We start from the raw sequence: 15003 nt of genomic DNA, 5'->3' as shown, positions 1-15003 counted from the left end.
AACATGGATAAACACGATATCCACGAATACAAATGGAAAGAGACTCAGTCAAACTTCACTTTAAATTGTGTTTCGAGTTTCTAATCAATAAACACAGTATATGACAACGAAATCCAAATAAATCGAATGTGTCCACTTTATAATGCGAAGGAGTGCTCGAGTCAACAGGCTGCATTTGTTGCTCACGGGAAAAACCGACAGCAGGACTTCAACACAGCAAACAAAGAATGTCGTGTATTGGTCTTATCGATGACATGTTCAGATCGATTTTGTGTTATCAAAAGATGACTTCAATTATTACAAGTTGTGTAAGCTTGTGTATGCATTGTAACATTTGCGAAACATAGCTGTAAGGTATGTTGAGTTGTTGCACGATTACCGAAGACACGATTAAAGCGTTTAATTAAAAGTCTCCATCGAAATAACATTTTAAGTCAGTGACGTTTAAATTTCAGCAAGCTCTTACAATTAAGTACCGCCTAAAAAGAATGTTAAAAACCATGTTAAATGGGAATCTATTATTTATTTTTATCTTTCCGTGAACGTGAACACGGCATTGCTGTCGAATCATGTTTCCCATGATGCAGTTCGAAAAGGACCCAGCGGGGACATTCAAAAACATGGCAGACGACTCGAATAAATTGAAATCAACACCAAACCCAGTTGGCTCGGAAAATACGTTAATTATTAACAGCGGAAACAATGGGACAACGAGGCACCGGACGCTTTCGTCAGAAAAAGATGTGGAACCGAATTTGACATCTAAAAACGTAACATCACAAAGTGTTCCCGACGACTCCGATTCATGCCGACCGTCTGCGGAAGTGGCCGAACAACTCTCGCCACAGGTCGTAAACACACACATGAAGACGGAAAATGTGATGGACTTGAAAGATGCCTCCCCCGAACATCGACTAAATCCAAAACAGCAAACTGTGTACAACGCTGAAGATAAGGAAAACACCGCTTTGCCCTCCACAACCGGCCCTCCAGGTAACGTGAGGGTAACGTAACTCGTGGTTTTCAATGGGGAGCATTAAAGCAACGTTACTCATATCAGGCACGTTTCAGGTTGTCCAAAATATTGAGATCAGTTGTTGCATTTTAATTTCGATCGAGGGAAACAGTATAACGAATAACGTTATACAGTTAACTTAACACTATATTTATCAAAATACTGCGTAATTAAGACCGACAGAATATTCGGAGGTAACAGTAATAGTTGATAAACACATTTACGTCAGTAGGTCTACAGATACTACAATTGTATGGTACTTAAAGTAAATCCATTATATTAGTTTGATGAACGGTTTGAAGTAGTCTATGAAGCAAAAGATCCAATCATGGTCCAGCTCTAGTGTCGTAATTGTGATGTGTAGCTTCTTTAGTATTACGTTCATACAGTTTCCCAGTTACTTTACAGACACAGATGTTGGTTATTTGTGCAGACAAAACAATATCAACAAAGAATATATGATTAGCCTTAACTATCCAGTAGTAGTCGGTGCCCACTTTATGAAAATACATCTTTGTTCCTTGATGACACATTATAAAAGGCAATCGTACAATTTGAATTGCAGGACTTTTGCTGATAAGAGTATTTGCTGCTTGTGCCCAAGTAGAGGATCTGAGTAATTCCTCCACCACGGACAGTTGTGTATGTTACTTTCAGGAGGGAAATGGGAGCAATGACTTTATTAGAACACTGGCCAAGCTAGATTTCATTATCATTTAACGAGCTAAAATTGAGCAGGACAGGTCCATTGCTCATCCTAATGACATTATTCTGGTCCCTGCAGATAACGCCCACGAAGACGATGACACTTCTTGTCAGATAAGTTTGCAAGATTCCAGTAAACAACATTGTAACACAGAGGACATTAATTCTGAGGTGATGAGAAAAGCGCAGGACGAAGGCCGTGTGAACGTGGTTTTCCCTGGCACTGTAACCCAGGACGGCTGCTGTCGCTTCGTCAGCGAGATCCTCAAGTGCATTCTCTATCAGAGACAGCAACTACCCATGACGTATGACCAGCTGGTGTACTCCCAGAATAAACAGCAAGCCTCAATGCAGGTGAATAGGAAACGTGTGCACACGTAGTGCAATTCAACTGTTCATAAATGAAGACATGCTGTGGATTTGAGATGAACTAATAGTGTTTGCTGAATGTTTCGTGTTCCAGGATAAAGACATAGTAAGTCGGAGGCCGGTGCAAGCTACAGACATGGACTGGCGCAAGTGTCAACAGACCCTTCAGGAGCTAGAGGAGGTGCTGCAGCAGCTGGAGGTGCTTTTCTCCCTTAGCAGGGTGCCCCGCGTGCTGCTGCTACTGGGTGGCTCCCTCATCCTCCCCAAAGAGCTGTATGAAATCAACATGGAGGCTCTGATATCGGCTGGTGGAGGTCAATGTCTACGCGTGTCTTCATGCTTGAGGCAGATCTTCCGCACTCTGTTTGTGGCTGACCTTTTGTCCGACAGCAGGCCCATTCGTTTAATGCCCACCACAGTCCTGGCACTGGCTCACAGGGATTGCGGTGTCGGTTGGTTCCGCCCTAAACTACAATTTAAAATGCCAACCCGTGTAAAACACCAAATAATAGCTCTGTCTACTGATCCCAGCATCTGTAAGGAACCAGGGGCACAGGGGTCAGACTGGCTGGATTATGTCTGGTTTCAGGCGCCCGTGACTATCAAGGGTTTGGCAAGTGACTGAGAAGGTTTGGGAGTACATAGTCTTAGATTGGAGCACTCTTTCTTGAGCCTGTATACTACAATTACATTTTAATGGTGGTCCAAGTGAATTTTGAATTGAGCGGCCTTCTACTTGTGATTGAAAGCATGTCACTTACAACATTAGGACAGGCAGTATGGGGCATTATCATTTTTTATAGTCTTCTGATAAGCTGAGAGAATTTGTTCACAAGAGGCTTTGTTGGCATTTATATTTGTGAAGAATGTTTTGCATAAAATACTCAAATTTTAAAGATGTTGAACACAGAGCAACACATAATATGGGTGTAATATATTTTGACCATAACTTGACAGATTGAATACATTATATTGCTTTCTTTAATCCAATCTTTGGATACATTGGAGTGCAAGTACCATCTGTGTATATGTTTACATTTATTAAAACATGAAAAAGAGTTTGACAGTGGTGCAATTTCTGAGGCAATCAAGCGACGAGATGCATTGTAGTGCGACAACGACCTGCGTAAGAGGGATGTGCATTCGTATCCCATTTGGAAGGACCAGTCAAAATCAAACTTGACAGCAATGATAACCATAATTACATTGGTCTGAGAGTACATCAATGGGTTCAGAACTTCTCTACTTTTTTGACAAACTGGACAAGGTCGTTTGCTAGCAGCTGGGGCTCCTCAAAGGCAGCAAAGTGACCACCTCGGGGCATGAAAGTGTAGGAGTAGATGTTTCGATACCTAATTTGTGCCAATGACTTTGGGCAGTGGAGCAGCTCCCCGGGGAAGGCGGCAAGTCCAGTGGGCACAAATATCCCTGTCCTAAAACAAAAGAACACACATAATCAGAACACTATTGGATAATAGCTAGGGTTGTCTAATTTATAAAACTAACGTTATGGTTTTGACAGTAAGAGCATTTGGCAACATACTTTGCATCCACTCGGTTGTCCGGGTTGCCCTTAACGTTCTCTTTGTAGAAGCGCATGGAGGAGACAATGGAGCCTGTGGTCCAGTAGATCATGACAATTGTCAAGACTTCATCCAGGCTGAATTTCCTGTACAGACGCAGACATGTATAATTAATTACAGCCAGCAACAGAATCACTTAACACCTCGTTGAGCTAACATTTAATTTATATGCTGAAAATAACAAAAAGGCTAAACTGAATTCCCACTTGTACCTCTCCAGCCCACCATCCACCAGATCTCTGTTCCTCAGATCAGTCCAGGAGGAGAACTTCTCCAGAAGGTAGGCCGCCAAGCCTACGGGAGAGTCATTCACCCCACAGCCTGTACCCACAATTTAGGATTCATTTAGAACTGAAATAATAGTAACAGTTTGTCTCATGTGGGTTGTCTTTGACCTGTTAACAGTGTCTATATGATCATCAGAATCTGTTTCTTAGTTGTCCCTACCTACAGTGTCTGGTTTGGTGGCCTGGATGTGAAGGTAGCCCGTTTCCCTCAGGATGTCCCAGACATTCTTCTCAAAGAAAGGGAACAATCGGCGAACATCTTCCCGACTGAAGCCCACCAGGAATGGCAGATAAGGACCAATCATGAGGGACAACATCACTTTGATCCCCCTTGTCGACATAAACATGTTCAAGTGGAGACCTTTAACACACCTGGAAAAGATTATCAAAAAGATGTTAGCTGTATCTAAGATTATAGGTCTTATGACATTTTAATCCTGTTCAGTGCCCATTTCTAGATATAAATGCAGGTTTAATTGATTTTTTGGGGTTTTGGCACAATGACCTTGCACCAGCTTCCAGGAATTTGTAGTGCAAGTAGTTCTGGTCATGAGTGCACTTTGCACACTGCAAGCACTGTTTTGCAATTTAGATAACTATGTCACAATTTCTCCTTTATATAATCATGTGGGTGGTGCAAAGTGCACTGTAGGGTTAACTTGTAGCATGTAGGGGCTGGTTTTGCTGTCTTACAGAGGCTTCATCTGTGCCATGTTGGTGGTGATGAGAGAGCCCCAGTCTCCTCCCTGCAGATAGAACTGGGAGAATCCCAAACGTTCCATCAGTGTCAGGAAAATCCGGGCAGCCGCGAGACTGTCGAATCCTGAACAGACACAGAAAGCTGTAAACATCCGTTGCTCAAGCTGAGATACGTACGTTCATTCATTCAGACTCATCTACCTTGTTTATGAGGGGCTTCTGAGAAACCGTAGCCAGGGATGGACGGGCATATGACCTCAAACACTAGACCATCCTGGTTCTCTGTGAGAAGTGGCAGCATCTTGTAGAACTCATAGAAGGAGCCAGGCCAGCCGTGAACCAGCATCAGAGGCACAACCTTCTGATTCTCACGGTGTGGTGGTTGCACGTGGACATAGTGCACATCCAATCCTGCAGTGATGCAAAAGCATTGGTGTGAAGAGAAAACAAAAAGTAGTGTGTGGACAGATATTTGACCAAATATCCAAATTATTACTGTAAAGAAAAGCAAACCCTGTAGCTTCAGCTCGGGCTGTGTGTACCTTCTATTTTAGTTTTGAAGTGTGGATACTGGTTAAGTACTTCCACCTGCTTTTTCCAGTCAAACGTGTGTCTCCAATAGGAAACCACTGTCTTGAGATACGTGGAATTGAAGCCATACTGGAAGCAGCTATCTTCTAAAGGATCGGTGTAGCGGGTTCTGTCAATGCGCTCATGAAGGTCCTGTTGAATAAGACCGCTGTTCATTACTCCACACAAACATGTCTCATTATTGGTATTTCTAATTTGACAACTGGTGATGAAACAATTCAAATTAACAGCTCAAAAGTACCGCAATCTCTTCATCTGAGGTTTGCACTTTGAAGGGATAGATTTGATCATCCTCTGACAGTGACTTCTTTCCTGCTCCCCACCAGCCTTCACCAAGAGGAATACTTTTGACTTGTCTTCTCTTTAGCACCATGTGCAAAAGTATACCCCCTGCTGCCACAGCTGAGCCAATCAGGAGCTGCTGTTGGAAGGCATCCAAGCCATAGAAAGCTCCCCTGAAAAGTTCGTGAAAATATATGAGAAATATTCATTGGAGATAGTTTCAAATATGTATATTTCTATCAAATCTGAGTCGTAAAACCTACTTACTTCAAAAGATGCAGTCTCTGCATTGTGCAATTCCAAAAGGTGAGCGCGCACAGGTGGGTGTTTTTAGACCTACACTAGGACAGAGGTAAAAAATGAATTTAAAAAATCATTATCTGCACCGCGCTTCTAAAGTTGCAATCATGTTCAAATTCGACCACATGCGTTTCAACATACCTTGTTTGTCTCCTTTTCAGGTGAACCTTCCGAAAATAGTGGAAAGTCTACAAATCAGAGCGGCTACGACGTGATTCAGCGGTATGCAAAACAAATACACTGCGAGCTTGCTGCTGAACCCGAAGTTGTGGAGCGAGAACACAATGGTTTGATTGGCCGCGAGATGTGCCACTCAAACAGCCGTGACGTCGTTGTTTATATAACAGGGAGGCGACGTCGAGCCGTTGTTTGTTTTATTATTAGTGTTGAGAGCGTAGTGACAGAAACATGTTGTGGAAGATTGTCCTCCCTGTCCTGGCAGCGGTTTTTGCCGTAGGGTCAGGAGACTTGATGCCAGGGGGTTTTAGAGATATAGATCCGAATAACGAAGGCGTGCGTAATGCCCTCAACTTTGCCGTCGTCCAACACAACAGAGGCAGCAACGATATGTTCATCAGCCAAGTGGCAGAAGTGGTCAAGGCTCAGAGTCAGGTTAGTAACGTTTCATTTGGATCTGGGAATCTCTACAAACTTTATTTCATATACTTTGTGATGGCAACAAAATCCAGTTTATTCTACGTGTAGGCCGCAGTGTGATACCAAAAAAGTGTCTATTTTAAATAATATATATACGGTAATCAACGAGAGAGACAAATGTTTTAATCCCGTTTAAATTGGCCCAATCTCAACCTCCACCTTTACGGACTTTGCGAGGGTTTAGGGCTGTCCCACTGTCAAATCATCGAGCGCTTGAGCGCTCTCTGGCAGACATTTTGAGCCCTTTATGAAGCCTTTCCGTAAATCAGCATTAGACGCTGACTTTGCCCAAGGGAATTACCCACAAATCACTGCAATGTGACGTTAAACACGGGGTAACCAGTGGACGCATGGAGACGTAAGGAAAAAGGTAAACAAAGATTTTCGAAGCTCATGTGAGGGTTTAAAATGGTGTAAATATGAACGGGACAGGACTTTGCTGCAACATGTTGTACAATTGTGGGTATTTATTTTTATACTATTTACTCCCTGATTTGAACGTCTTCCTTGTGCAAAGTCTCCATCCAGAAAATCCTATTTTTTGTGTAATTGTAATATTGACTGCTCAATTGGTGGCTATTAGTCTCATGTTGTGCAATGGTTTAATCTAAGAACATATATTGTGTGGTGGATAATAATAAAGCTCATTTATACAACGCATATTAAAATTAAAAGCAAACAGTTTCACAGGCAGATAAAAAGAACAAAGGATATAATACAATGCAGACACACGCCACTTTCCACATAAATATGTATTTACAAGCACACGTGAATACATCCGAACAAGGTCTGTAATTTACAAACCTTCAGGTCGGATCTAACAGGAAGTAACTTTCTGTCACTTCCTGTTTATTCTTTGAAGGCAGCTGAAAACACAGCTCATCTCCTGGAACGAGCCCAACATGTCTGTCCCACTGAATAGCCTACAAACACCATAATCCAAATAAATCCTATCCTGCCCTGTCAATTGGGAAGTTTGTTGTAGGGAATTCGAGGCAGCTTCAGGTCCGCACAGGCTTTATAAAATACATAAAAGAACTGGAAACCAGTGGGTTTTGTACACATTTATTTAAAAAATAAATATTGCAGGTAATTCAAAATAATTTACAGTAGTTGTGTGCTCTTCTTGAAACTCCAAAGAGGGGAATACATGTGGCTGCACCATATCATTTGCGTGAACTTCATTGGTATTTTACATGATGATAAGCTAATATTGAAATGTGTTTTGGGGCATGAGTGAATTTAAACTTGTCTGGAATGTAATGGCTGGCAGTTTTACTTTTTATTTTATATAGACCTGAAATCTCCTGTATTCTAAACTGCTTAAGCATTCAGGTTTACCAGAATCTGTATTTCCACCACCCACCCACTTCTCCTTACAGGTGGTGGCTGGTATAAAGTACGTGATAACTGTGAGAATGGCAAAGACCCCCTGCACAAAGGACAGTGCAAATGCTGTGTGTGCCATCCACCAAGACCCAGAAAAGGCTCAGGTAATGACTTTTAAGAGGCTACAACCTCAGTTTCTGGATGAAAATCATCCCCCCCCATTTTTGCTTTTGGGAGTTATTAGACACAATTTTTAAATGTCATACAGTATACTTCTCTCTTCAACAGTAGACCACACTGTCCGATTGTGAAACGATTCTGTACTTCCCCTCTTTGAACCATCCAGCTGTGTTTGTTGCTGTTACCACAGTGAGAAGTCGGAATTAGTAGCGCCATATTTAACCTTATGACTAAGTTTAACATATAATTTGAACATTAGCCTACACCATTGAAAGATGAATATATTTGACAAATGAAATTAATCTGCTCCTGAAAAACAACAAATTGTTGATTTTTGACTACGACAATCTCAAAGACTAAACACTATACATTTTATTCATGGTGTATATATGTATGTGTGTGTGTGTGTGTGTATATATAAATAATGTGTGTAAACTTTTCTTCCTCAGCCTTACCTGTGCACATTCACCGTGTGGAGCCGCCCATGGCTGAATGACATCCGTTTGTTGAACCAGGCTTGCTAGAAATAGAACTACGTGGGAAATCTTCATTGTTGCCATTGTTTGCAGAATAACCTTCATGTAGAGCAATATGTGTTTCCCTGTAGATGAAGCACAAAATAACCTTTTGAAAGTCAGTGTTTTGGAATTTCTATCCAGTATAGCATTGTAGAGATGCATTAACCTTTAGAGGAGCAAATGTGTAATGTTACTCACTAAATCAAGCAGAGAACACAATTGTGCACTGAATTGTTGATAAGGTTATTAAAAACCACAGGCTGTTTTAAAATGAAATGAATTAAAGTAGCATGTGAACTTAAATGAATGTGTTCATACAGGAATAAAGCTTTTGATATCCACATCTCCATTTAATATTTCAATATTTTCTGGAGAAGTTAGTTTTTCAGTATCCCGATCCATCATCTGACATTGACCAATAAGGCAATGAATGCTGTGGAAGGAGTACTTTAGGAAGGAAAGACTCATTTCCAGAAGTAATAATAATAAACATGAAAAAACATCTCTTCTTATCTACAGTTTGACTCAATGTGAATGTGCCCTCCTGGGGATCAGTAAAGTGTATGCAAAGCACATGTAAACAGAGCACATATGAGCCCGAAATATCAGCTGGTAACGTTTGATCCTAAAGTGGATGTAAAGGAACTACAGGTGGATGCATTATTTGGTGAAAGGTGACTTTGTGCTGATGCAATGATAAAGTACATGAAGAAGAAGCTGTATAAAATAGCTTCATTGGGCCTATTAGCTGAGGTGGAGTAATCTAATTTATTCCTAGTCCGACCAATGACATCGGGCACATGAAAGTCATCTTCATCATAGTTGGTATCTTACCGAGCTTATAATACATCACGCTCTCCAAAGTAATTGATGTGCAACATCCTTCTTCTCGGCCTGATAGTAGGTGTGACTTGAATGTGATTACAGTCACGGTGAATGCGTTGGCAGCTTTCCTAATTAACTGGGAACATGGACCCTGAAGGACATGAAGACATTTTGCAGTACAAAGTTCACGGCAAATATAAATATGAACAAACAAAAGATGGAAATTCGATGAAAAGCATCAAAGTACAATGTTGAAAGTTAGTATCATTTAGGCCTAAGCAATGAGTTTTGATATCCCTTTCCTTGGAAACTTGCTAGCTATATTTCTGGAAGCAAGCCAGATATGCTATTATAGACATTGAGCATAAACAGTTGGCGTTTTTTGAATTTAGTCAATGGATGCCTTCGGGGTTTCTTATCCTGCTTACTCAAACACAAATAAAATCATATGTAGTGATGTAATGAAGTAAAAGCTCAATAATGAATATATTAATATCAACTCATCCTTGAAAAACTGTGTTCTAGAACTGTATAGTACAATTTAGTTTGGGGCTGCATGTTGATATGTTGATATAGCCTCTGAAGAGTCAAAGTTCTGGTATGAAGGAGCATAATTTGCTTGTAAACTATTGTGATTCTGATAACAGACTGTTTCATTTGAAAATGGTGGTGCGAATGCTGTAACAATAACTCACAAGAGAGTAATTGTCTTTCAAGTTTTTATTTAAGATATTTACATTTGCAAATGTGCAAAACCACCATCAACCAAAGAGAGCTGACGAAAGGTCAAAGCACCTCTGTTCCTCTCTCACTCACACTTTGAGCAGCATTTTATGTATGAAAGGTGCCGTATAGATATAACGTATGATGATTAATATTAAGCCACTCATAGAGACTGAGAGTATAAGGGGTAAATACTGCATAATAAATAAAGATAATAAATCAGGGTATATTTTATTCCACTTCAAATATGCATTTAATTGACGTATTAATTAGCAGTGATTCATTACTAAAGATGTCTATGTATTCCTTTTGACCAACAAGTTCAAGCTGTGGCATGTCACAAGTTAACTTCTTTTATAATGTATAGGAGGAGCACTGTTTACGTCAAGGGACCTGGCGGGGATTTCAAAACTAGAGTTGTTTGTGGTGTAGAGGAAGCCAGCGCCATGTTTACTGACTTGCATGAAAGCCCAACAGCTCACAGCGGCCAGAAAAGAACTAGGGATGCAATATCCAAACATTTTTATTCTGGCCTGGAATGACGGAATATAGACAAATGGATTACCGGTAGTTACTATTACCTGTGTGACTTTATTCTTCTTGCTGAAGAGCTTTGTAGTGTACTATGACATGGTCCTACATCAATACGTTTTTGTTTATAACATATAGAACATAGTTGTTGTACATATAGCACACACAAATGTACACAATATACATTATCCTTTACAGATGTTATATGGCACTCTAGAATGAGGCAATATTAGATATGTTTTGTTCTAGAGATATTAAAATACTTAATACTTAATATTAAAATATTAAAATAAAAGAGAAGAGAATCGACTTGGTTCAAGATTGCCTGAATAAAAGCTATTGTAATTATCTCAATATTTTTACAGGTGGATCAAAACACTCAGATAATAATCATGTAGGAGTGGGCATATACATTCCAGAATTCAACAAAGGAATTGTTAAAATCATTTCAAACAGGTTGTCAGTGTGCACAGCCGAACTGACAGCAATAATCATCAGTCTTCAGTGGGTGGAGGAGGTTAAACCAATGTCAGCACATTAAGTGATGGAAGTAAAAGTAGAAAAGAAGATGTTACTTTCTGTAGATTAAGGTTAGGACATACAGGACTCAATGAGACATCATGAAAAAGACAGCGTCGGATAAATGTGAGATATGCAACTGTAAAGAAACTGTTGAACATGTGCTGATAGAGTGGAGGACGTTCAGTGTGGAAAGAGAGAATGAAGGGCAAGGTGACAGCTTTAGGAAGGGAGTGGAGCAGAGACAGGGAACAAACAGTTCAGGTTAAAGGGGCTTTATTTATTGTATTGAATGGAAGGGGTTTACTTTCCAGAATATAACTTCCATATAAAGTTTTGTTTGTTTGTTTTTTATTTTATTTATAAATAAAATTATTATTGTGTTTAAGTGATGACTAAAGTCAAGATGTTACACACTCCGGTACAGTAGGTGCCGGCATGCGGGGGACCTTGCACGTTGGTTTGTAGTCCGCCAATAAACTGAGAGAAGAAGAAAAAGAAGACGGTCAATCATTTCTAAAGGCTGAGACCATTTATATTTGAACAGAGCAGTTTAAACAGACGGGCAGATTAAACTGCATCGGTGAAGAAGCTCTACTCCCCAAACATGAAGATCTTAAACAAAGACGAACTACAGATCGCTGAAGGAGTTCTGCTAAAACACTTCCCCAAGAGCTTTAAGGTAGACGGCTGCAAACACGTTCCTCATTATGTCATGTAATCGCAGTGTCTTGACATTGTCGCTCTATTTCACTAACGTTTTAGTGAATGAAAATGTGATTAAAATGTTATGTTTACACATTATATCTGCTTTCCAAAAAGCATTGAATCAAAACCTGGACTGTTATTAATGGTGGTGTATGTGAAAGAGGCATTAACTGACACAAATAAACAATAACAATGTCAGCTTTTCATAATATAATAGGTTCAGGGGTTTGGAGGAGAGCTCCAAAGTAAATCAAGCCCTTGATTCATTCTTTGCTCTCTGTCAGCACTGAACAATCATCAGATGATGTTTGGGACCCCCTACTCTATATATTGTATAAAATTGTGTTTCATATTAAACTGGGCCTAGTGCCATGTATAAACATACCTCTTTATTGTGCATTCAATACTAAGCTATTCAAATACTACACAGGTTAATGTCTTCATGCTTTTATTTTAAACATGTGCAATGTACAGTGAGTAGGGTGGCCGTGCCACTGCCATCAATAAACATACCTTGTCAGCTGATACCAATGCCAATATCAACATTGTCTGTCAATTGCATGATAATCATGCATACAAGTGATTCAAATTGACGTTTTTATTTTAAACAAATGTGGAAACGAAAATGAGTGATGGTCTATTTGTGCCACTGCCATGCATAAACATACCTGGTATCTTGCATACAATACTGAACTATTAAAAGAATGGACAGATTCATGTTTGGGGAATTTTTTTTTTAAATAAAATTTAAATTGTCTAATCAACCAAACATTTCGCGGACCCCCTGCAGTAGCTTCGCGGACCCCCTAGGGGCCGCGGACCCCCTGTTGAATACCTCTGCTAAAGCAAAGCAAACCCTGAAGCTTCAGCTCGGGCTGAGTGAAATAAGTTGTGAAGTGTCTGTGGTGGAGCGAGAACACAATGGTTTGATTGGCCGCGAGATGTGCCACTCAAACAGCCGTGACGTCGTTCTTTATATAACAGGGAGGCGACGTCGAGCCGTTGTTTGTTTTATTATTAGTGTTGAGAGCGTAGTGACAGAAACATGTTGTGGAAGATTGTCCTCCCTGTCCTGGCAGCGGTTTTTGCCGTAGGGTCAGGAGCCTTGATGTTAGGGGGTTTTGGAGATATAGATCTGAATAACGAAGGCGTGCGTAAAGCCCTCAACTTTGCCGTCGTCCAACACAACAGACGCAGTAACTGTATGTACCTCAGCCAAGTGGCAGAAGTGGTCAAGGCTCAGAGTCAGGTTAGTAACGTTTCATTTGGATCTGGGAATCTCTACAAACTTTATTTCATATACTTTGTGATGGCAACAAAATCCAGTGTAAGCCGCGGTGTTTGGCCTGGCTGCTTAAAGCCTGTGCCTATTGTAAATATTAAATAAATGATATATATCTACTGTATACGGTATCAACAAGAGAGACTAATCGTTTTTTATAATTCCGTTCAAATTGTGGTGAATTACACATTTGTCAATTTATAAGATAATTTGGCAAGTTTCATTTTGTCATAAAACTGTTGAAGTATAAGAGTGTGAAGATACATAATTAGAAAGACTACAAACCAAAAGTGTGACGTCTGTCTCGGACGCACACACAAGAACAAACCGGTCTTGCTCGTTATTTCGCTTCCTGGCTGAGAATAAGAATCGCTGTGTAAAATACATCAGGCATAACACTGAATGTTTGACAGACATGATGATAAGCTGATGTTGAAATGTGTTTTGGGGCATGTGTTTATTTAAACTTGTCTGGAATGTAATGGCTGGCAGTTTTACCTTTTTATTTTATATAGACCTGAAATCTGCTGTATTCTAAACTGCTTAAGCATTCAGGTTTACCAGAATCTGTATTTCCACCACCCACCCACTTCTCCTTACAGGTGGTGGCTGGTATGAAGTACGTGATAACTGTGAGAATGGCAAAGACCCCCTGCAGAAAGGACGGTGCAAATGCTGTGTGTGCCATCCACCAAGACCCAGAAAAGGCTCAGGTAATGACTTTTAAGAGGCTACAACCTCAGGATGAAAATCCCCCCCCCCCCCCCCCCCCCATATTTGCATTTGGGAGTTATTAGACACAATTTTTAAATGTCATACAGTATACTTCGCTCTTCAACAGTAGACCACACTGTCCGATTGTGAAACGATTCTATACTTCCCCTCTTTGAACCATCCAGCTGTTTGTTGCTGTTACCACAGTGAGAAGTCGGAATTAGTAGCGCCATATTTAACCTTATGACTAAGTTTAACATATAATGTAATTTGAGACACCATCGAAAGATGAAAATATTTGATAAATGAAATTAATCTGCTCCTGAAAAACTAAGTGTTGATCTTTGACGATGATAATCTCAAAGACTAAATGGTGTGTGTGTGTGTGTGTGTGTGTGTGTGTATAATGTGTGTAAACGTTTCTTCCTCAGCCTTACGTGTGCACATTCACCGTGTGGAGCCGCCCATTGCAGAATGACATCAGATTGTTGAACGAGACTTGCGAGAAATAGAACTACGTGGGAAATCTTCATTGTTTGCAGAATAACCTTCAAATAGAGCAATTTGTATTTTCCTGTCAAATAGAAATCATTTAAATGTCTGGTATTCTTTAAGTTTCGCTTTGCCCTCTGTGCACAAAGTCCTATATGATGGGGGGGGGGGGGCAGTTTTGAGGTGTTTCCTGAAGTTATTACTGTAGTTATTTATTTCCAATGTGTTTTTTATTTCTTTCTTTATCTTGTTTACTAAAAAATGTTTAGTTATGTTACGGCTACATGTGTGTTTTGTTGTTCTGGTTCACGCTCATGCAAGTTCTTCAGTCCTGTTGGGTCTTTCTGCTCATTTACTTGTTTAACAGTTTTCTTATCCCAAATACACTATGCACTGCTATCTATGGAATTGCTATTATTGTGTTAAACAGTTTGAAGACGTTATACATATTCCTTTGAGGTAAAAGCTCCTTCGGCTTAATATTGCATTCATCCCTTGACCTTGGAGTCAAATGGTTTTACAGCACATATATTGGTCTGTTTGGCTTTCATCCATCACTGACCTGGTCTGAGGAAGGAGGGGATACAAATGCTTGGAGGTCAAATATCACTATTGCCGCATAATGCATCAACCTATTAAGTTTCTTTACATACACTTTAGTATCAAACAATGTTACCAGCTGATATTTTGGGCT

At 40.1% G+C, this 15003-nt stretch overlaps 3 protein-coding genes across 4 annotated transcripts; 2 read left to right on the top strand and 1 right to left on the bottom strand.

Moving 5' to 3' along the window:
• Positions 1-578: 578 nt before the first annotated feature.
• mad2l1bp (MAD2L1 binding protein) lies at positions 579-2935 on the top strand (the record flags this gene model as incomplete). Its single annotated transcript, XM_079280575.1, has 3 exons — positions 579-993; positions 1800-2074; positions 2184-2935. The coding sequence occupies 3 exons, from the start codon at positions 579-581 to the stop codon at positions 2712-2714; spliced, it is 1221 nt and encodes a 406-aa protein (XP_079136701.1). The 3' UTR covers positions 2715-2935.
• Positions 2936-3077: 142 nt separating this feature from the next.
• On the bottom strand, positions 3078-6103 carry ephx5 (epoxide hydrolase 5). Of its 2 annotated transcripts, none has more exons than XM_079280574.1 (10): positions 5973-6103; positions 5799-5867; positions 5491-5704; positions 5201-5381; positions 4860-5069; positions 4653-4782; positions 4120-4331; positions 3885-3993; positions 3633-3758; positions 3078-3522 (listed from the first exon to the last, which is right to left on the bottom strand). In XM_079280574.1, the coding sequence occupies exons 2-10, from the start codon at positions 5819-5821 to the stop codon at positions 3321-3323; spliced, it is 1407 nt and encodes a 468-aa protein (XP_079136700.1). In that variant the 5' UTR covers positions 5822-5867; positions 5973-6103; the 3' UTR covers positions 3078-3320. The 2 variants fall into 2 exon arrangements, with proteins under 2 accessions (XP_079136700.1, XP_079136699.1); XM_079280573.1 differs by having other exon boundaries at positions 5799-5872; positions 5973-6092.
• Positions 6104-6164: 61 nt separating this feature from the next.
• On the top strand, positions 6165-8858 carry cst3 (cystatin C (amyloid angiopathy and cerebral hemorrhage)). Its single transcript, XM_079280576.1, has 3 exons — positions 6165-6443; positions 7871-7981; positions 8447-8858. Exons 1-3 carry the CDS (start codon positions 6240-6242, stop codon positions 8519-8521), a joined length of 390 nt encoding a protein of 129 aa, XP_079136702.1. The 5' UTR covers positions 6165-6239; the 3' UTR covers positions 8522-8858.
• Positions 8859-15003: the final 6145 nt, after the last annotated feature.

This window comes from Melanostigma gelatinosum (genome assembly GCF_949748355.1).
Source record: "Melanostigma gelatinosum genome assembly, chromosome: 12".
NCBI classification, from domain to species: domain Eukaryota; kingdom Metazoa; phylum Chordata; class Actinopteri; order Perciformes; family Zoarcidae; genus Melanostigma; species Melanostigma gelatinosum.
The sequence above is the reverse complement of the archived record's forward strand: the minus strand, read 5'-3'. Positions and strand labels throughout refer to the sequence as shown.

Bases quoted from the DNA above. Each gene is read 5' to 3' on its own strand.
- cst3 (XM_079280576.1), top strand. From the start codon at position 6,240: ATGTTGTGGAAGATTGTCCTCCCTGTCCTGGCAGCGGTTTTTGCCGTA. The intron at 6,444-7,870 runs GTTAGTAACGTT...TTCTCCTTACAG, and splicing joins TGGTCAAGGCTCAGAGTCAG to GTGGTGGCTGGTATAAAGTA. The intron at 7,982-8,446 runs GTAATGACTTTT...TTTCTTCCTCAG, and splicing joins AAGACCCAGAAAAGGCTCAG to CCTTACCTGTGCACATTCAC.
- ephx5 (XM_079280574.1), bottom strand. From the start codon at position 5,821: ATGCAGAGACTGCATCTTTTGAA. The intron at 5,382-5,490 runs GTACTTTTGAGC...CTTATTCAACAG, and splicing joins CCTCAGATGAAGAGATTGCG to GACCTTCATGAGCGCATTGA. The intron at 4,783-4,859 runs GTAGATGAGTCT...GTGTCTGTTCAG, and splicing joins AGAAGCCCCTCATAAACAAG to GATTCGACAGTCTCGCGGCT.